We start from the raw sequence: 22,032 nt of genomic DNA, 5'->3' as shown, positions 1-22,032 counted from the left end.
ATAAGAGTAAAAAATAAAACTGCTTTCCAGGCGCTTTACTACCATTAGAGCACAACGTGGTATGACAAGCAGTTACTCAGTGCCAGTAACGTATCTTTAGTTATGTTAGCAGCAACTTGATTTATCAAGTTAATAGTTCCCAAGAAACAGATTTCTTTTAGCAAATAACTCACAGCAAAATTCAGCTGACAACTGATATTAGTACATCATTTGGAGACAAATCAGTAATCCTTCTGAGGACATGCAAACAGATCTTCCCTCTTCAGCGTGCAATATGCATTATTATTTCATCAGGGCAGCTCCAGCTTCCCAGCCAAGCAGAAAAGCCTGCAAATGCTGTCTGGAAGTGAGAAGGTTTGTAATATGATTCTCTGCAGCCATTATATAGGGCTGTGTGGACAGCAAGATACTTCCTGTATATATACACACACAAATATAATTACATAAATATGTGTTTATATATGTAAAGTTGCAGAAAGGGTTCATCCTATACAGTTAATGCATACTATAGAGAAAGTTTCCACACCAGTGAGGACAGAAAAATGCATGTAGTTGACCACTGCAAAATATCTTTGGGATATTAGTTTGTTTTCATAATGAAATATTAAAAAGCAATCAACTTCTATGTCACACAGGGAGTGCCAATGCATTTTTAGATAGATACTCTGCCTTCTCCTCAAGAGACGTGACAAGAAACAAATTCAAGCCACCGGAAAATGCAATATTTATTTAAAAATACTGAGACAAGAAAAATCGTAGAATTACAGAACGGTTTGGGTTGGAAAGGACCTCAAAGCCTACCCAGTTCCAACCCCCCTGCCGTGGGCAGGGACACCTCCCACTGGATCAGGTTGCTCAAAGCCCCATCCAACCTGGCCTTGAACATCTCCAGGGATGGGGCAGCCGCAACTTCTCTGGGCAACCTGGGCCAGGGCCCCCCCACCCTCACAGGAAAACATTTCTTCCTAAGATCTCATCACAATCTCCCCTCTTTCAGCTTAAAACCGTTCCCCTTCATCCTATTCCTGCACTCCCGACCAAGAGCCCCTCCCCAGCTTTCCTGTAGCCCCTTTCAGTACTGGAAGGCTGATAGAGAAGAGAAGGCTTCAGTGAGGCCTTCTAAGCTGAACAACCCCAACTCCCTGAGCCCTAGACCAGGTTTCCAGTCTGCTGGGATGCATACCTTATGCTATTAAGAATACTTATGCTTCTAACAACTAATAAAAAGCACTTGTGGCAAAAGTAGAACACAGTTACTTGAAAGTATTAGCAGCACCTCCCAGAAGATAAACAAAACCAAAACAAAAAAAACCACAAAAAACCTCCCAAAATCCCACAAACCACAAACAAAAAAACCCAAATCCCAGGCTTGTTGCCACACAGAGGATTCCCAGTAACAACCCCACCTCAATACAAGGTACAGTGACCTTTTTTTCTGGATTGAAAGAAAGCTGAAATCGAACACAAACCAAAGCACTAGATTCAAACATCCCTCCCCAGTTGGGGTCATGAAAGAAGAAACTTCTCAGTTCAGTGCAAATTAGCTTCCAGTATTTCTAATCTTTTCTAGCTCTTTAATTAAGCAAGTGTCTTAATCGTGAAGTTTATATAATTTTGTTTGGAAACAGAAATCCAACAGAATCTGATTATACAGACAGAAAAGTATTAACATCTTTTTAACCGCTGCCACATGAGCACACTAAGGCCTCTTCTGATTCCTCAAATATTAAGCTCAAAGCAAATTTCTGTCTATCAGTGTTCACACTGAAAGTTCCCTTTTAAGTGTTATTAAACATTTAAACAATATCCAGTTGTTTACTTCCGATTCAAAGATGATGTTAACAAACAACACTCCACATAGCCAGATATGTATTAGAGAAGCAAAGTGCAACACACCATGGATTAGAGCGACCGAGCACTCAGGGATGCAGCAAGGACAAGTATAACAATGTTATTAATTAAAGCATTGAACACTTATAGCATTAGCAGGATTTAATGAAACATTCAGCCACACAGGTCTGTATTATTATGGCTCAGTGCTAAAGAACTTCTCTCAATCTGAAAAAAAACCTCTCCTCAAATGCTTCAAAAACATAAAATCCAAGCAAGTAATCCATAAATCTATGAATCCCAGCAGAGCTTGTTTTATTTCATACACACGTCTCACCTCACTACTCAGAAATTTCAGTAAATTTAATTATCTCAAGAGGAACTTCACAAGAACCTTGCAGCCCAGCTCTTCCAAGGCCAAAGCCACCACTGCACCCTTAGCTCGTGTTTGCAGAGCTCTGCACAGCCTCACCTCCCGAATCCTCCACATTCATCATGCCTTGCAAATGCTCACCACTGCTCCTCATAGGAGAGGCTCCCTTTTTGTTTCACAGTCATGACACTGCTGCCCAGGCACATTTGCCACTGCCTGCAGCAGGAACCAACGAGGTCATACACCAGATCTGCCAAGGTTGTTGTATAGCTTCCATGTTAAGTTTTATTTTACTCCAAGCTTTGTGGGTTGTTTTTTTTTTTTTTAAAAGGAGGCATTTTTAGCAGAAGGCTGAGACCACTCATGTGCTAACAAGGAGCACACATGCCCCCAGCAGACACACAAGTACCAAAAAAATGAAAAAAAAAAATTAGTTGCTGGAATTTTTAACATTAGACATCACTACAATTATAAACCTTAAGGATGATCTTAAACAGAATTTAATAAATCACTAGCATTACAAATGACAAGAACAAGTTAATATCCTCTTCCATATGCGATTCTGGTATGTGTTGCAAAGCATTCTCCCTATGGAAGAAAATTACAGAGCCTTTACCTAAATTACTTTGCCACAGCAAAGGGGTTTTACAGCAGTGAGAGCAAGAGCTTAGAGGACATGGGTCAAGAGACCAATGGATGTGAGAAACAAATCCTATAGCTATAAAGCAACCTTGAAGCTATTAGGGTTAAAAACACTCCTTAAGGAACACTCACCACACTATATACAAGCATACAGCAGATTAAAGCACTTAAATCACCACAAACTCCTACACAGGTGCTTTGCTTCAAATCTAGAGGGACTCATTTTGCTTGTCCCAGAACAGGACTATGGTAACCACAAGGCTACAGCCTCACGCAAACTTTTAGACTTATACAAAAATTGGACTTATTTAATGCTCTACCTTTAATTCAAAAGTGCAATGCCACACAGCTCCCAGCTATAACACCAACTCTTCAAATCAGCTATAACACCAACTCTTCAAACCCAGCACAACGTACCCTTTGCCAAAACACACAAGCTCTCCTGTTAAAAAGATGGAAGCCACTCCCTTTTCGATGTAACCTCAGCACAGTGTATCCCAGAAAAATCAGTAATAGTCTTACCTTACTCTAACCCAGAAAAGGAGAAACCACGTTGCTTGAGAAAGAAGAGGAAGAAACTTCCAGCTTCAGGTACCTAATAAGAGCAGCTAGTTATTCCACAACCTTAATTAAGGACCCAGGTGCCATCATTACTGCAAATGCCACAGCTGTGGTAGAGGCAGCCCCTCCTGGGGTCAGGGCCAGACAAAACCCAGCCCTTCTCCAGTGTCTCCTGGCAGTCAGGGGCAGGAGCTGCTCTGCTTGTTCCCAAAGGAGCTGTGGGGCCGGCATCCCAGCTGACAGAAATTCACATCAGGCTGAAGGCAATCATGATGCCAAGATTCAAACCAGCTGGGAGTGTGGGCCCTGGAGAGCAAGCCAGCAAAGGTGAATTGTGTTGGTGGAGGTGCCAGCACCAGCCCTCCCCCAGGAGCGTCCTGCACAGCCACTGACTGCAGCTGCCCTAAGGCCTGAACACCATCCTCACTGCCACGCAGATAGAAAAATTGATGCTCTATCAATAAAAGCAGAGGTTTGCAGCCTCTAGTGCAACCACAGAGATGTGAAACCTAGAAGCATGGATCTGCTGGAGGGTAGGGAGGCTCTGCAAAGGGATCTGAACAGGCTGGGCCACTGGGCAGAGTCCAGTGGCATGAGGTTTAACAAGGCCAAATGCCGGGTCCTGCACTTGGGACACAACAACCCTGTGCAGGGCTACAGACTAGGAGAAGTCTGTCTAGAAAGCTGCCTGGAGGAGAGGGACCTGGGTGTGTTGGTTGACAGCGACTGAACATGAGCCAGCAGTGGCCCAGGTGGCCAAGAAGGCCAATGGCATCTTGGCTTGGATCAGAAATGGTGTGACCAGCAGGTCCAGGGAGGTTATTCTCCCTCTGTACTCGGCACTGGTGAGACCACTCCTCGAATCCTGTGTTCAGTTCTGGGCCCCTCACCACAAGAAGGATGTTGAGGCTCTGGAGCGAGTCCAGAGAAGAGCAACAAAGCTGGTGAGGGGGCTGGAGAACAGGCCTTATGAGGAGAGGCTGAGAGAGCTGGGGTTGTTTAGCCTGGAGAAGAGGAGGCTGAGGGGAGACCTCATTGCTCTCTACAACTACCTGAAAGGAGGTTGTAGAGAGGAGGGTGCTGGCCTCTTCTCCAAAGTGACAGGGGACAGGACAAGAGGGAATGGCCTCAAGCTCCACCAGGGGAGGTTCAGGCTGAACATCAGGAAAAAAATTTTCACAGAAAGGGACATTGGGCACTGGAACAGGCTGCCCAGGGAGGTGGTTGAGTCACCTTCCCTGGAGGTGTTTAAGGTACAGGTGGATGAGGTGCTGAGGGGCGTGGTTTAGTGTTTGATAGGAATGGTTGGACTCGATCTGGTGGGTCTTTTCCAACCTGGTGACTCTATGATTCTATGATTTTATCCCAGTCTCCTCTGCTGGAAATCTTTTTCAAGGAAGAAAGAGGGGGAGCCCTCCAAGTTCACAAGCAGTCAGGCCTGACCAGGAGGAGCTGAGCGCCATGAGGGCATGAACCAGACTCTGCCCAACTTTAGCCATGTCCTGGTGCTCCTCGTCTTACTTCACAGGTCAGTAAAATTTGAATGATTAATATCTTTGACATGCAGTTGGGGTCATACACGCAGCAAGAGCACCTCAGCCAAACAAAAGCTAAAACCACCTTGACTACAGAGAGTTTCATCATTACCCCACACAGCAGTCAACCAGTTAATACGTTATTTGCCATTTTAAAGACTATTCAAAATTCATGCCCTTTTATTCACTGACCTGAAACAGCAAAAAGCTGTTTACTTTTATTTAAAGTTTGTATTCCAGCATACACTAAAAATTTAAATTTAAAATTTACATTAAAATTTAAAATTAAACTGCAATTTAAATATACGGCTGCATCCAGATACAAGCAGTCAGGGCTTATCCACAACTTCTCCTTTCCTCCTCAGGCAATTCTTTAGTCTTAAATATGGAGAGTTGCTGAATATTGATCAACACAATCTGACCCATTTACAAAGAAATTTTATTGAGTATTTCATAGGTGCGTGCATCTCAAATTCCAAAGAGTCACAGGCTTTTATGAAATTAAAAAAGAAAAGCCACTAAGTATTTTCTCCTGGATGCCACAGACACAGAATTGTTTCCATGTCCTTTTCATCTGTATTTTCTGATTCTCCAAACCAGTATCTACCAGTCCCATTGACCGATACATTTTTAAACAAGTTTAAGTCTGCAAATTCAGAAGCCCAATCTGACCTCATTCCTGAAGAGGGTCTAGCATAAAAGTTTGCCCCGGGTTCATGTTTTGACTTCCCTTAAACAAGAATATGTCCCCTTCCCTCCACAGATTGCAAATTCCTTGGCAGAGGTTACAAATTATGCCTATGGTGTACAGCAGCTTAAAAAATAATTATTCTTCAATTCAGTGGAGCGTGTTCCTTTTTAAACAAATATTACTGTATTTACTACTCTAACATGAAAAATGCCATGACTCCTCCAGGAAAACACAGCTGTTTTTTTACACTTGCACAATAGCTTAAAAAAAGGGAAGCTATTATAAAGCAGCATCTGTCAAAACACCAGGACATAGCTCAACACCTCCATGTAACCTTAGCACCATTTCTGACATCCTGGAGCAATTTGTGTCAAAGCACAACTGATAACAATCCAAGAGAATTGATCAAAACCCTGCTGCGTCTTCTTTTTCCAGAAACTGCCTGTGGTTCCAACCAAAGGACCTCAGCCCTTTGAGCTGCCATGTTTTGCTTTGGCACCAGGTCAGGCTGGAGGTGATAAACAATAATGTGACCTCAGTATCATAGAATCATTAAGGTTGGAAGAGACCTCTAAGATCATCCAGTCCAATCGTCAGCCCAACAACAATGCGCCTACTAAACCAGGTCCCAAAGTGCCACAGCTACACGTTCTTTGAACACCTCCAGGGATGGAGACTCCACCACTTCCCTGGGCAGCCTGTTCCAGTGCTTCACCAGTCAATCGACACTGAAGAACTGGCAATTAAGTTACTGAACCTGTTCTGTGGATGGAGTCACCCCTTGGGTTTTTTACTTCTGTCTCAAGTAACGCAATTCCATGTTTGTTGCTAAAGTAGACAACCTGCAAACCCAGACCAAAGCTCTCTAGGAGGCAGCCAGCAGCTTCTGTGGTTTGCACCAGCTGCTGGGAGCTTCACACCAGCAGAGAGGAGAGTGATGCTGAGTTTGCAGCCTTCAGCCGTCCTGTTCCTGCCCCTGGGTTGCAGCCTGAGGTGCAGCATGTGGCTGTGGATGCACAAAGTAGTGACGTTCTCTCTGCAGTCTCCTGCCAGCAGTGAAAAGCTGGAGACTAGACACTTAACTAACATTTTCCAGCTATTTAGCCAGATTTATGCCTATAGCAACATGCAGAACAGATTTTAGTATTCAAGTGAGAGATTTTCATATTTGAAACATGACTAGTTTCCCCCCTTTCTTGGATGAGGATACAAAACACCTTCAAGGAATAATTACATTTTACTGAGAAAGAGCAAACATACTCTGAATTACAGCACACGACAGAAAAGAGCTACATAGCTGTATACAAACACGTGTGCTGGTATGGGTGTGGCTATGACAAAATCCAGAGCTCAGTACACTCTGGTGACTGAAATCATTTGTCAACTCACTTCATAATAAAGGCATGTCCTACTATTGGTGTTCTGGTTCCATCACAGAGAAAAAGCAATGGTGTGCAATCACACACTGGTTATAGGTAATGGCCTTGAATTACTGCTCTTTGCCATGAACTTCATGTTGCTGTAATAGTTTATTGTATTTTAGCATGAAATATTATGACAAATACAGAAATAACAAAAAAGCCTAATCTGTAGTACAGTGTTCATAAACAGAGTCCTTTGTGGTTTAAAGCCAATTCTCACCTGGAGTGCTGTGTTCAGTTCTGGAGTCCTCAGCACAGGAAGGACATGGATCTGTCAGAGCAAGTCCAGGGGAGGCCATGGAGATGATCCAAGGGCTGGAGCACCTCGCATGTGAGGACAGGCTGACAGAGTTGGGGTTGTTCAGCCTGGAGAAGAGAAGGCTCCAGGGACACCTTAGAGCAGCTTCCAGTACTGAAAGGTGCTACAGGAAAGCTGGGGAGGGGCTCAGCGCGGCTCAGTTAGCTGGGAACCCCAATGGCACCTGCATTGCCAAAGAGCAGGGACTGACTGCAGTTTATAAAAGGCTGAAGGCCTTAAGACAGAGTTGGAAGAAATAAGAGAGGAGCCATAGGGAAAAATAATAGACTGGATTAATAAGGAAGGTGGCACATAGAGATGAATCATAGGACAAGAAACTTCACGTCATATTTAAAGAGGTGAAAAAAAAGGCCATTTCAGGATATATCTATACAGCACATGTAATTTCTTTTCAATACACTAAGGGTTCAGGGAAAACAAACTGCTCTCCAGATTCGTACATTTGCCTGACCAGTACTGGTCAGTGACTTAGATTTGTGTCAACCACACAGCAATAACTGATAACTGAAAAATCAAAGAATCATAGAATGGCTTGAATTGGAATAGACCACGAAGGTCACCTCGTCCAATCCATCTGAAGTGAGCAGGGACATCTTCCACTCGATCAGGTTGCTCAGAGCCCCGTCAAATTTGACCTTGAATGTTTCCAGGGATGGGCCATCCACCACCTCTCTGGGCAACCTGGGCCACTGTTTCACCACCCTCAGCAAAAAAAATTTCTTCCTAATGCGTAGTCTAAACTTCTCCTCTTTTAGTTTAAAACCATTACTCCTTGTTCTATTGCTACAGGCCCTGCTAAAACATTTTCCCCATCTTCCTTATAAACCCCCTTTAAGTATTGAATGGCCACAATAAGTGGTCCTTTGTGTCTTCTCTGAGTCCTGAAATGGGTTCTACCCATGTCTTTCCCCAGACAATGGCTGAGGCGCAAGAAAAAGTGACACACTTCCAGACGATTTTTTTTGCCAACGAATGATAAATAGCAGGACAGGACTAGCAAATCAGTCAGCATGTGGTAATCTTACGATCTATTTTTATAAATCAGAACATCTTTTGGGCAGTACACTGAACAGAATCATTTTCTCTGCAATTTGTAGGTCTCAATCTTTTCTCTATTTCAGTATTACTAAAGATACAGAATCATGGAATGGTCTGAGCTGGAAGAGACCTTAAAGATCATCCAGTTCCATCTGCCCTGCTACCATGGGCAGGGACACCTGCCACTGCAGCAGGTTGCTTCAAGCCTCATCCAATCTGGCCCTTAACACTTTCAGGGATTGGGCATGTAAAGCATCCTGTCCTTGTCTGGAGGATCCCCGTTACAACAGACAAAATAATCCATCCATGTAACAGTCATCAGTTAACCCAGTTCAGTGAGGGTTTTGCATACAGGAAAACATTGCATCTTATTTCAAAAAAATACCTATTAATACATTGATGGGCATTCATCACCCAAAGTAAGAATTTTAGATAGTTTTTCTTAATGAAATAGTCAAAGCCTACCACCTAACACAAAAGCAAAGTTAAAATACTTGAGAATTCTAATTAAAAATCCCTTATGAAAAGCTGTAAATTTAAGGTAGCTATTTGTAAATTTTAATCTAATTATGCAATAATTTAGAGACAAATGAGTAGGTAGAATGGTAAGTCACTAGGGAACACCAACTGTATGTGATCAGTAATAACTGCCTGCAAGTGCAAATTTTAAATAATGCATAACACCTTTTAAGTATCTGATTTAATTTCTGATGTTGAAGTTGCTAATAAGCTCCCCCACAACCTGTAAAGCACTATTAGAGCCGAGTACTTTCCTGCTGCAAATGTTCCACAAATTGATTTTAGCAGTAAGACCATCTACCCCACAGATGTATGTGGTGAGGCGTGTGTACTGCATCTAGTACCATGCATCCGAGGAGACTCCATGCTTGGAATTATTCTTGTTGCTGTAATAAGCATTGGGCGTTGTCCTAAGAGCACACAGCCTGTACCAGCATCACTGGCTTTTGTGATGAATGCAATAGGTGGTGGTTGCCTTTGCTCCTTGCGAGCTGCCCAGCTGATGTGTGCCACAGCAACATGCTCTTACACAGGCAGTGACTGCAGGGAGCTGATAAGAGGCAGACCTGGCCTGCAGTGGCTTCTGAAAGTTCAGCAGTCCTCAAATAATCAGTCACTCAGACTACTTGTGTCAAAAAACAAACCCTAGCATGAACTATTTCTAAGAGTTCTGACTTCTTTTTGTCTCCAATGCATTCACTTCCACATTTTAGGATGATTAAAGGAAAAACAGTTTTCAAAAGTGGTTCCTGTTGACCGCATTCAGCTCCAAACTTCCTTGATCGCATTCCAGCATCAACACCATAAACTGTTTAGGAATGTACAGATGCTGACAGTTGACACTGCTCTCCTTCCCTGCCATTGCTGATAAGCTCAACAACCCCATGGAAAGCAGCAGAAGGTAAGGGATCAGGTTATCAGCATCAGCAACCTGCTGTGTTTCCAAAACATGGCAACTAGGACAACCGGATTCTTCTGGGGTAGTGCTGAGTTATAAGAGCTGAACTGCAGCAATGCTTAACACCTCCACACGACCTCCATATCCACTCCAGTGCACGTCAAGCAGTGGTGATGTCAGCAAGGGCCTTTTTCATGCCACAAAGCTAGGAGAGCAGTAGCAGATGAAGTTTTAAGGGCTGGAATCTCAGCAGGAGGTCCCACTTACATAAGCAGGATGATTTGGGGTTTCATCTTTTCCTCACTGGTACCTTATCATTTTTGTTGGGAACCACAAAGATATCTTAAAGTAAGATAAAATCTGGTGTAAGTTTAAGTTGTCCGGGGAACTGACTCTGCAGTTTTGTATCTGGTCTGGGTAGATATGCAGTCAAGAAGCAAAAATGAGCTGGGTGAACTTCACAGAATCACAGTACGGTGGGCATTGGGAAGTACCTCTGGAGCTCATCCAGTCCAGCACTCCTGCTCAAGCAGGGTCACTCTGAGCCGGCTGTAGGAGAACGCATCCAGGTGGGTTTGGATATCTCCAGAGAAGGAGATTCCACACCCTCCCTGAGAAGCCTGTTCCAGTGCTCCATCACCCTCCTGGTAAAGAACTTCTTCATGTTCAGGTGGAACTTCCCATGCTCTAGCTTGTGCCTGTTGCTCCTTGTCCCATCACTGGGAACCATTTAAAAATCTGGCTCCATCCTCTAGACACCCGCCCTTTCAGTATTTAACCAGCATTACTAAGGTCCCCAACTTCTAGCTGCAAACACTGTTACTTGAACGTGATGTGTCAATCGCCTTGTACAATATTATTGTAAAAACTTCTTTCAAAGAAACAGCTTAAATAGTGTCTAAAATGCAGAAATTCCATTTATTATATTGAGAATATCAATTGCAAGAGGTCTTGCAATGCATTCTCTTCACTCTAAGTACAATACAGTACACTATTCTCCACAATAAGTTACATGAAGGCAAATTTTATGTACATATAAAAAGGTTCAGTGCCCAGAACTATTTGCACAGCGCAACTGCTATTCAGAAATCAACCATTTAAATCTTTAGTTGCCTTCAGAATTCCTGAAGCAAACTGAATTCTTAAACAGATCTTAATTACCTGGTTTGAGAACAGCTTTCCACTAACACCTAACCTCAGCCAAGACCAGGCAAATGGTTTAGCCACTGAATCAGCACTCTCAGCATTCATTCTATAAAAAATTTTATTAAAAATGAGGCATGCCATATGGTAGCACATAAGACAACATGGAGAAAAATGACCTGCCTGCTTTTAAACTGTTTATGCATCCCAAAATACACAAAAGGGAAGTAGTGAAGTAGTAGTGCCATGGTACAAGGCACTAATGAGATCACAGCATAATTCCACTTATGCATGCTCAAACAAACAAAAAACCACAGAGGGGGGAAATAAACCCCAAACCAACCAAACCTCCCTTAAACTGAAAAAGTGAATAAGGCTACTAGGATAATCAGTGGCATGGAGAGCATTGTATGAAGAAAGACTCTAATAGCACTTGCTTTTTCAGTCACTGAAACGGCTAAGAGTACATTGCTGCCTTCTGAAAGCACATCAGGAAAATGCCAGAAAGAAAAAGAAAGCAAAAGGACAATTTAGGCATAATAACAAACGGGCCTCTGATAAATTCATATAAGATGGTCCCCTCAATTTAAAGGATGAGATGTACAGACAGGGCCTTTGAATAAGGAGGATATTAAAACAAGTTTAAGAGCATAACTCAGTTTATAGAAGGGATTCTGTGATGTGGCACCTACTGCAGTAAACGACCAGACCTGGAAATGGCCAACTGGAACATTTCAAACTTGTCTGATCCATCACTGAGATAAGAAAGGTGTCTCTTTTGCAGTGTGAAATTACGTTACACGCTCAAAAATTCTACTTTAAAAGACTTTCATTCCCCCTCCTTCACAAGGATTACTTTATATTCAACCATGTGAATGTCTGTTAATACAGCAAACACAGCACAAAGCCCTTGCTGTGAAATCAGCAACCAGAACATCTGACATATCAGTTAGCATATCCCATATACTTCTCACGGTAAGATTCTTTTTCACACCTTTCTCTTGTTTCTACAACGGAGTGTAAGTACGGTTTCCTTCTAAAGTCACAGTGCAGTGAAAATACGCATGACAACACAAAGTATTATTTAATTCTTAAAATAAATGCAAATATAAGAATTGAAATGTACCACGTGGAAAAGTGTTGAGTTAGTTTTTCCAGTTGATACTGAAGATGCTTTACTTGAACTACATACACTTTCCAATTTATCTGAGGTGCTTGAATTTGCAAAATATGTAGGTTATAGCACATCAGTCAAAGAATTACTTGGAAAACAAATACAAGAACCAAACCCCCCTAAAATCTTCTTCACTGAAAAAGAGAGGCACTGCATTATTAAGCTGAATTAAGGCTGTAAAATGATGCTGGTTCATTGTGAGTTTTAAGTCATCAAATGTCACAGAGGTGACATTTAACCCACTGCTTCGCTGTTAGTCCTGTAAGCCTGCTTACGGAGGTGAGTCTCGATCTCCTCCCTGAAGACCAGCATCCCAAGGTGCGAGTGAGAGGCCTCATTCATGGCTTTGGACTGGATACACATGCGATACTGCTCCGGGGTGAGTTCATCTGCACAATGCTTCTCATGCCAGAGGTGAAAGAGACCAGGGACCGGTGTCCTGACCACAATAAGGTCACCGTGCAAGTACTTTCTGTAAAGGTGAACATCCTCACCGCCCCAGCCTTTTACTTCCAAGTCAAAACCCCCTAGAAAAACAATAGCAGAAAATGTTATTTTGGCACACAGGGGAGACGTAAACCAAAAAGAGCAACACTCCTAGTGTAACGTATTACCAAATCCAGTACAGCATACCAGAAATTCTGGAACCATTAGCTTTAAATGCTCCACGCAGTAGCATACCAAATTGTGGAGAGGAGCTTCAAGCATACGCTATCTTTTGTGGGTGAAACTGCACAGGATCATGCACTGCTCAAAGTCTCTTACAACAGCATCTCCAAATCGCGTTATGCATGACATCCCATATGACAGCTGCAGAAAATTGTAGGCAAACCTAACTGGCTATGCTTTTGAGTTATTTTTAGGAATCAGAATGGATTTTAGCAGCTGGAAAATAAAGCAGTTGCATACCATATGAAAAGCCCTCTCTAAAAATGCCAGCAATGACTCCATAGGTCACAACTCAAAGAGCTAGATTAAGGAAAAGAACTCATTCCACCATTTTAAATTCTCTTGCCTCTCTAGGACCATGTTAAAAATCAACCCATACTCATGCATAAATTCAAAACTCTAGAATTATGAAAGCTGCATTTGTAATACAAGGTCTGACAAAAAAAAATAATAAGACTGTGCCTGTAAATTTTTATTTAACAAATTAACAGTATCAACTACCACCTCCTTCACAACAGTTCCCTTCCAAGCTGACCTACAGCTGCCTACGATGCTGCCAATATTCAAAGTAATTCCGCAGATTTTCTGAAAGGCTGTTAAGGATCTCCTTTGGTTTTGCTTTCACATCTTCTACCAATAAAAAATGGGTTCCTATGAGCACTGACTGGATCTTTGGGATCTCCTCATTGTAAGCTGCAGTCAATAGCTGAAAAGCTTCTGTTATGGATTTCTTCAGTCTTACAAGAAACTTGATGTCAACTCACTGTTTACTCTTTCATACCAACATTTTCCAATAGAGGGTAAGAAAATATCTCTGTGTGGACACACAACCACTCGTACTGAGTGAAGCAACTGAGTTGAGTCTTGCCTCACTGTGACAGGTTAGAACATGTTCTATACCCATCTCTTTTCTCTTACTCTCCTACTCTTGGTTGCCAAGCTCTAGCATTAGTCTTTGTTTTTTTGTATCAGACCTTGCTTACCATACACACAGCAATGACTGCTACTAGAAATCAGCCTGCACTCAAAGCACATCAGGCTCTATCATTACATACTTACCTGTCTATACCCATACAGGCTCTATCTTCAAGAGGCTCCTACACATTTAAGCACAAGCTGTTCTCAGTTTAAACAGCATGCCACGAGGGGGTGCCAAAGCCTATTTCTAAAGCCTTGAACGACTATATTCAACTACTTCAGCTTATTTAAAAGAAAGAAAAGCAGCATTCTGATTCTATGTTAGTGGTTTAACTTGAGGAATATGTTTCCCAAACTTGGCTAATTTGCTCCAGAAACTTTCAAAGTACAAAAGACCAGCGATTTTTAGAAGTTCTAGAGTGAAATGTTGCTACTAAAAATAATGACTTTTAACAAACACTCACTTGAAGAGGACATGAGAATCTTGAAAAACTAATTGATCTCAATGGTCAGACTTGTCAAGCAAGTCTGACTGCTGGGCTTGTGAAAGTAATAAATGAAATAAATGCATCACTTTCCTGTTGTTAGATAAGAGCAGAGAATCAATTCTTAAACACAGTTTCACCTTACCGACAGTCAGAAAGTCTGTCCGATATTGACAAGTCATCCCAAAGCCAAAATCCCGCCAGAAGCCAGAATCCTTTTTGTGTACCTGCAGTTTTAAAACAACAGTGTTTTGACATGCAAGCTACTTTGAAGGAGGCACATTGCACTTGGTTCTGTAGAAAGCTAAGCTCTTCCGATCATTTGCGCAGTGCAGGATACAGAACATAGCACTTCCAGTACTTCGGAGTCATGACATACTACGCTTCCTAACTGCCTGCTGTGCACTTTACCCTTTGCTACCAGACTCCAAATACTTACCCCCACTGCAGCGTCCACTTTTATCTTTCTGCCCATACCACCTCTACTTTCTATATATCCTCTCAGATCAAGTAGAGAATTTTTGGTCATCTATTGCCAAATCATCTGCTCCTAGTACTCCAACTACTACCTGGTTTCTAACATAGAATCATACATCAAAATTTGCCTCTTCTTGTTCTGATATGCCAACAAAAGGACATTTTATGAGTGAACTCATTACATAGAGCAGTTATTTTCAAATAAGCAAAGAGCAGAGTGGTCAGGCAGGAACTCACTCCTCTAAGAGCTGTGACTACCTGAGGCCACATGCAAAAATCCTCCCTCCTACTTCCAGTAGGGTCCTTGCAAACAGCACAGGACATGAGGGTTATTATATTTTTCTTTTCTTTTAGTAAGGCTATGTTGCATTCTCCTTTCTCCCCTCCAAATCTGTCTGTCTATCTCAGAAGTCCCAACAGCGAAATCCCAGTTTCTTAGAGAGTCAGACTGGACGCTGACTGTGGCTATTCCATCTTCAGGCAAAGACCCAGAAATACAGTACTTTCAGCATTCTGCTGAGCCCCAGATTATCCTTAAACCTACGTCTGAATGTTTGCAGGGTTTATTATTTTGACTACAATCTTCCCTAGAAACAGTGTTTCCCATTCAGAAAGCAAAACAAAATTAGAGGCATAGCAGACAATGGTTCCGGAAGATGTTGGATGGCAAAGGTAAAGAAACAGCCTACATAGAATATAGACATTCACAGCATGAAAAAAGCAACTGAACGAACATCTCAGCCCACCCTGAGTAACATGGCTCGCTTCCTGCCACTACCATTTGGTAGTTAGCAAAGAGAAACTGATACTGAGGGAAGGTCATCAAACAACATCCATATTTTTTTTTGTCTTTCACCAATTTTCTGTTGGATTGAACATGATACAAAAGTTGCTGCCATGTAATGCCACTACCCTCCTAAAATATGGGGTTTCCAAGCCAATAGATCACAACTACCAACTTCCTTTGATTAATAGCAAAGAAATAATTTTGTACTGTTTGCTAAGCTTTTCTTCCAGGTGCTTTGCCTCGATGGAGGAAAGTTTTTAGATATGAACTGCCAAAAGTCACAAAACACCCCAAACAGACTATTAAGTTACATCTAGCTTTGTTTTAATACAAAGTACAACTACTTCTATCCAGAATAAATCATGCTGCTTACCAATTGTTGCTCCACGGGTGGTGGTATATCTTGGTTGGCATAGACAATACCAGGATTATAAAGGCTGAATACGACAGGATAAAAAACCTTTTTCCCTGGAAGTCAAAAGGTAGTTGTTACTCACTGTGGGCACTTTATTAAGGCAGGAGGAAACTAGAAATAGCCTCTTTATAGAAAATATTAGCTATTATCCATCTGGTGAAAACAAATAAATATAAAGTCTAACTGCGAGGATTTCTCATCTAGGCAGCCCATAACGTGTAGTGGGGCAGAGCCCATGCGGTTAAAAAATGTGTATGTATACATTTATATATATGCGCTATAGGCATACATTTACACATAGTTGTATGTACTTATATACATCCTACGTATCACAATAGCACATTAAATGACAGTGACAAATCCCTGCAATAATGGCATGCAGTAAAGCTGAAAAATAACCAAGTCCAAGTAACACCTTGTATAGTTTGATTTCTATGAGCTCACCTCTTTCCACAAGCATTTAGAAGTGTGTACAGGCAGTGTGCCCTGCAAGGGCATTAAGCATCACGAGTATCCTGATTATGCTGTGACAGTAGTTCTATGCCTACTACAAAAGCCAGATAAATATTTATCTTTCAAGGAACTCTTCCGTTGCCAGTAGTGCAAAAGTATTGACGACAGCCCACAAGAACACTCAGTACTCCAATTTGGGCACCAAATCTCAATGTGAGAAGCATCTTTAGATCTCACTTGAAGGAAAGGTGACAAACTGTCAGTACGAATTATCAAGCAATCTCTCAAACTCCCTTCCTTGTGAAAGCTCACAAAATGCTCCTCTCCAAAGTTTTTCCAATTATTTACAGAACATGTTTCATGAAGTGCAGAGACAGACAGAAATGAAAGAAAAAGCAAGAAATAGAATCCAAGTATCTGGCTTAAAGCACATTTTCTTGCCTGTTTATTATGTGAAGAAAAAGTATCTGTTCATTCCAAATAGACATTTGGAAAAAATGGTTTCTGGCTGTAATAAATCCGGGATAAGAGTAAGCATTGAAAAAGAAAACCAACCCAAACAAATGTTTGACAGGAGGTGGTCTTAACTAGTATGCTTGTTAACTCAAGAGAGCTTTATCCTTCTTGGCAGGAGCCTGCAGAACAAGTGAGCTTCATACGAACTTGAGAAAAATGATCAGAAAGTTTCAGAGCCTGGGATGTAAATGCAGAGCTCGGTCTTTGTGAGGACCATATTGTGTAGTCCTACTGAAAACCATTCATGTGTGATGCATCTTGGCCATAAAAGTGTAAGAAGACATAAAACAGAGTTGTTTAAGATTTCGGTATAATAAAAATCATCTTCCACCTTAAGTGCTGCATTGAGTTGTTACACAAATTTACGTGCAGTCTAATTGCTAAAGCAATTAAATGGTCCAGCTTTCTTTTAGACAGGCCAACTTAAAGAAAATATGAAAATTGTACTTCTGGTATAAAAAACTATGCATTCTTCAAACAAGCTAAACACAGGCAAAAGTTATTTCTTGGTCTACATACCACTGTATTTTCTGCACAAGAGCATTTCTCACTTTCCTAGGTGCATGGTAACGAGTAAGCTCTACCATTCAAGTTAGTTTCTTCTACAGAACGGTTTGGTTTGGAAGGGACCTTCAAGATCATCCAGTTCCAATCTCCCTGCCATGGGAAGGACACCTTTCCACTGGATCAGGTTGTTCAAAGCCTCATCCAACCTGACCTACAACACTTCCAGGCAGGGGGCATCCACAACTTCTCTGAGCAACTTGTTCCAGTGTCTCAACACAGGTCTGTTTAAGCCAAACAAGATGACAAGACTCCATTAGAGCAGCTGTAAAGGAACATACCAGGCTCAGCATTTAAGCGACAACTGTTGAGGAACTCAGCTGTGAAATAAATATCAACATCACAGAAGAACATCAGGACCTCGCCCTTTTCCCAGGCTCTGGCACCCATGTCAAGTCCCCGGCCTCTGTTAAATTCCTCATTCAAAGAGACAAGCGTGTAATTGTGGAAGCTAGTTTCTCTAGAAAAGAAAACAGAGTAAAACTAAAAATAAATTTGGGGGAGGGGCAAAAGGGACCATTTATAATTTTCAGCATTTCACAGTAATTCCGCTGTGGAAATTTTTAAAAAACAATTATATCATCAGGATGGGAAAAAGCACCTGTTCCACCTAGCTGTATATTTTAAGTGTCAGAGTCTAGATATGGTAAAAAAGATGGACCTCAGTCTTGCTTCATAACTTCTCTTTCTATTTAATCACTCAGAGAAATTAAAAAGGCCTTTTGGCAACTGACATGAATTAAATTGTTCTCTGAATTTTTTTAAAAGCCATTTAAATGCCAATCAATGTCATTTGCATTGAAAGATGTTGGATTGACACTTACCTAGCTATGGATTCTAGGATGCCTTTTACTTCTGACAGCCCATCTTGTCCAAAATACACCACTGTGAGATGAATACGCTTATCCTGATGAATACACACATCCCTATAAACACAAAGATAAGCTGATATTAATTACTTGCAACAAAACAGAAGCTTCAGGTACTTAAAAGCTATTGCATATAAAAGTATTAGTAGATCTAAGTATTCTGGTCAGACTTCAACTAGCTTCTAAAGAAACACAGAAAATACGTTTTCCTCTCTTCTTTCCCCATCTTTCCCATTTGAATCAGAAGGTTCCAACACTGCGTGTCTCATTCCAACATCTTATTTCATAAACAGGAGCTCAAAAACTGATGTAAAGACAGAAATTATGTTCAAGATCACCTGTGTCCATATTCACAGTGGCACTGGCATTCAGTCTAAAAGGGATTTTCATGCAGTTTGACAATCTCTTAAAACCTTGTAGAAACAATATTTTCTCCATACAATAAGTTCAATTACAAACATCCAAAGGCAGCAGTACACAATGTTTGAATCATTATTTCTGTTGCAAACCCACCAGAACAGAAATTCATTTCAAAAAGGAAAAACACTGAAAAAAACAGCAATATAAGCTCACTAAATAATCTCATGCACCTACCTAAAGTTCTGCATAAACTGTGCAAATGCCTCAGTTCTTCCAGCAAGAGGGACAATAATGTTAATGATTGATCTAGAAATATCAACCGTTTCACTCTTCACTTTCATGAGGGGTCCGAAAGGTCGGAACAAGGTGACATGCCTGTATTCCATGCCATCCATCTTCTTATAAAAGAGCTCATACTGCGTCCCTTTATCTCTTTCTGTACGATAATAACCTGAAGAATAAGTCACACAAGTGATTTATGAAGTCAAAGATTCCAGCAATTGTATTTCAGAAACACTTTTTCCTGAGAACAAAAAAATCCACAACCCACCACTGCCAGTCACACACTCCTACCCTCTTAGACCAGATCTGAAAATCAGTCTCAAACTCCAGTTTCCCCTGCTTCTTGGAGAGGTTTTATGGTCCTACATCAACTTCTCAGACAGAATTAGAGTTGAGTATTCCCCACAAAAAGGAAATCCAACTATTCGCTATGAAAATGGATGGCTGAAATCCAATATTGTCTGTTCCTAAACCCTTCAGTAAGGATCGTCCCCGAGCTAGTCCACAGTGAAAGCTGAGATAATCTGGCAATCAATCAAACTCCAGGCAGATCAAATGACACAGTAACTCACGTGACAAAGTCGGTTAAGTCTCAAATGTCATATCTAAAACATAAAATCCATGCAATAAATGCTGGACTGTTTATAAACTGTTTTTACTGCTGACCACTATGTACAGTGCTTTCTATCCCGTATGTAAGGGTAGTGTCTTACTGTAATTATGGCCCTCGAAGCAGTAATTTTCTACATAGGTGTAACAGTGAGAAAACAATACCTATTCTCTGTACACAGCATTACCTACTTAGAGACATTTTACTCCCAATGGATAGGGAAATCTAATTCATTCGAAACAAATATTCATAAGCTTATAATATTAACAAATATTCTTTTAATAGCTGATTGCTTTCATTGAGGACAATCAAGGACATAAGTCAAGTCAACAGCCTCTCCAGCTACACATCACAAAGGAAATGTCCTCCAACAGAACTGCCCTATGCTCATCCCATCTCAGCTCTCCTCTCTTCCTCACAAGGAAAAGATACATTACTGTGAAGAAACCTAAGCTACGCTACAAACCAAACCACATGCAGTTGAGCCGGCCACGCAGACCAGAAAGTTACCAACAGCTGCATATCCCAAAGTGCAATGAACACCCCTGTCCTCACACCATGCAATCAGTGTATCTCCCTTCACTTGGATGACCTGAACTACCTCTCCTCCTGCAAGCCAGCCTCCAGAGCAGTTACTGTAGTCCCACTTCAGAAATCATTACAGCCTCCTACCCAGAAAGTGGCAGGGAATGAGACAGATGAATTGTTCTGATGACACAGAGGGTTGTGTTATGCTCAGAACTGACACTGCCCTTTTTGTTACCCTTTTTCTTTGCAGTCAAGATCAGGAAGGCTCAAGGTATCTGAAGGGAGGAGCCCTAAAGCAGCAGCTCAGTTTTGTCTGTCTCAGGAACTAGAAAGAAGTGATCTTACAGCTTACAGGTGTGTATACCACCTTGCCCCAACTTCTCTCCTCTACAACCTAGGCTCCCTTTTCAAAGAATCCTCTTCCTAAATCTGCCTAACTCCCTCCACGTTCCTCTGCTCCGCTTTCCCTCCCGAAACCAAATCCTGTTTCATTTTTTTACTGATATCCCCTCCTTCTGCTCCTGTCCTGCATCTCTCCAATAGCCTCTCTTTCACAGCAGGCTCCTTATTCACCTCCAATTTTCAGCTCCTTCTTGTGGGCAAGCACATGCACTGGCAGACTTGACAGCAATCGTGACGGCCACCACAGGGTCCATGGGAGACAAAGCATTGCAGAACACGCTGATGCCTTCCCATTTTAGGTTAATGGTGACTGAATCCAACTTTTCAACTTAAATGCTTTTCACCCTTTGAACAAAGTTTTGCAATGCATGCCTCTGATCAACAGAAATGCACATTTACTCCTTTGCAAACATAGAGCTGCATAAAATCTGCACCACATTTTGATGCTCAGGAAAAGCATGACAGCCTCAAAACAGTATGAATTACAAGTACTGAAAAGTGTGTTTTGATCAAACAATGGAAGTCCGCAGTATTGACTGTTGAAGTACAAAAAGATCTTCAGTCCTTCTTAGCCCTTCTCCACTCCAGCCTTTTGTGCTCTGCAGTCCAGTGCTATAGCCTGAAAACAGCTTCTTGGTTATGGGAGCAGGTGATGCACCACAGCATCTGCTCACCATACTCTCACATGGAATGTAGCGAATACTTTGTACCAGCACCATTGCACAAATTAACGTTCAGTATTGAATACATATTTCTTTCTCTAGTATCCAATACCTCCTTACACATGAAAATACCATTTACAATGTAAGTGAAGGTTTTTAAAGGCATGTCATGGTTGCCAACAGCTTATCTTTAATCCAAGGATAAGCCTAGATGTCACTAAACACAAAGCAAGGCTGAAGTACAGAGTAAAGATTTCCATATTAGCATAACTTCAAAAAAACACTGCTGTAACTTCATAAAGACCTCAATATGCAAGTCCTAATTTGAGCAGTGCCTTGCCAACATCCAATGTCTGTAACATAAGATTCCAAACCTACCGGCACCACACATTTTAAATAAGTATTTTCCCCTCGAGTTATTCTTGCTATGAACTAACCTATGGGTAATCTACTAAATTGAATACTTCTATGGGATTAAAGCTCGTACACACAGAAGCCAGAACTGAGAACAGTCAGAAAAAGAATCCACATCTGTTTTACTAGTTAGCATATCTAGGTTTTTAGTGCTTGGGAATGACTCATGTAACAAGACCTGCGCTCTCACCTTCCAACTAGCATATGCTGGCTGCCGTCCAAAACAGAGCTCTATATGCATAGAGGTAAAGCTCAGCAGGAATAATCTAACAGCTGTTATTCCTGGTGCATGAAGCTTCGCTCCCTTTGCAGAAATGGTATTTCTCACCAAACAAATTAAACCCAGGAACACCAAGAATCAATTACAATCAAAGCCAAAAGGCTGTTCTTCTATTGCCTTGAATAATATTATCTGTTTTACAACTACCAAAAAGGTACCACAAAAGTGTCTGGGCTATGAAATTTGAGATATACGCC

General features: G+C 41.5%; 1 protein-coding gene across 1 annotated transcript in view; it reads right to left on the bottom strand.

Annotated features, from left to right (window-relative positions):
• Window positions 1–10,726: 10,726 nt before the first annotated feature.
• The window catches only part of CSGALNACT2 (chondroitin sulfate N-acetylgalactosaminyltransferase 2), a 33,398-nt gene continuing 22,092 nt past the window's right edge, over window positions 10,727–22,032 (bottom strand). Inside the window, exons 3-8 of the mRNA XM_069863192.1 lie at window positions 18,892–19,108; window positions 18,253–18,354; window positions 17,710–17,888; window positions 15,854–15,948; window positions 14,362–14,443; window positions 10,727–12,671 (exon numbers count right to left, since the gene is read on the bottom strand). Of these exons, the coding sequence (XP_069719293.1) occupies window positions 12,379–12,671; window positions 14,362–14,443; window positions 15,854–15,948; window positions 17,710–17,888; window positions 18,253–18,354; window positions 18,892–19,108 (968 nt within the window). The 3' untranslated portion in view covers window positions 10,727–12,378. The remainder of the gene's footprint in view (window positions 12,672–14,361; window positions 14,444–15,853; window positions 15,949–17,709; window positions 17,889–18,252; window positions 18,355–18,891; window positions 19,109–22,032) is intronic.

This window comes from Phaenicophaeus curvirostris, chromosome 9 (genome assembly GCF_032191515.1).
Source record: "Phaenicophaeus curvirostris isolate KB17595 chromosome 9, BPBGC_Pcur_1.0, whole genome shotgun sequence".
NCBI lineage: Eukaryota > Metazoa > Chordata > Aves > Cuculiformes > Cuculidae > Phaenicophaeus > Phaenicophaeus curvirostris.
This window is presented reverse-complemented; position numbering and strand designations above follow the sequence as displayed.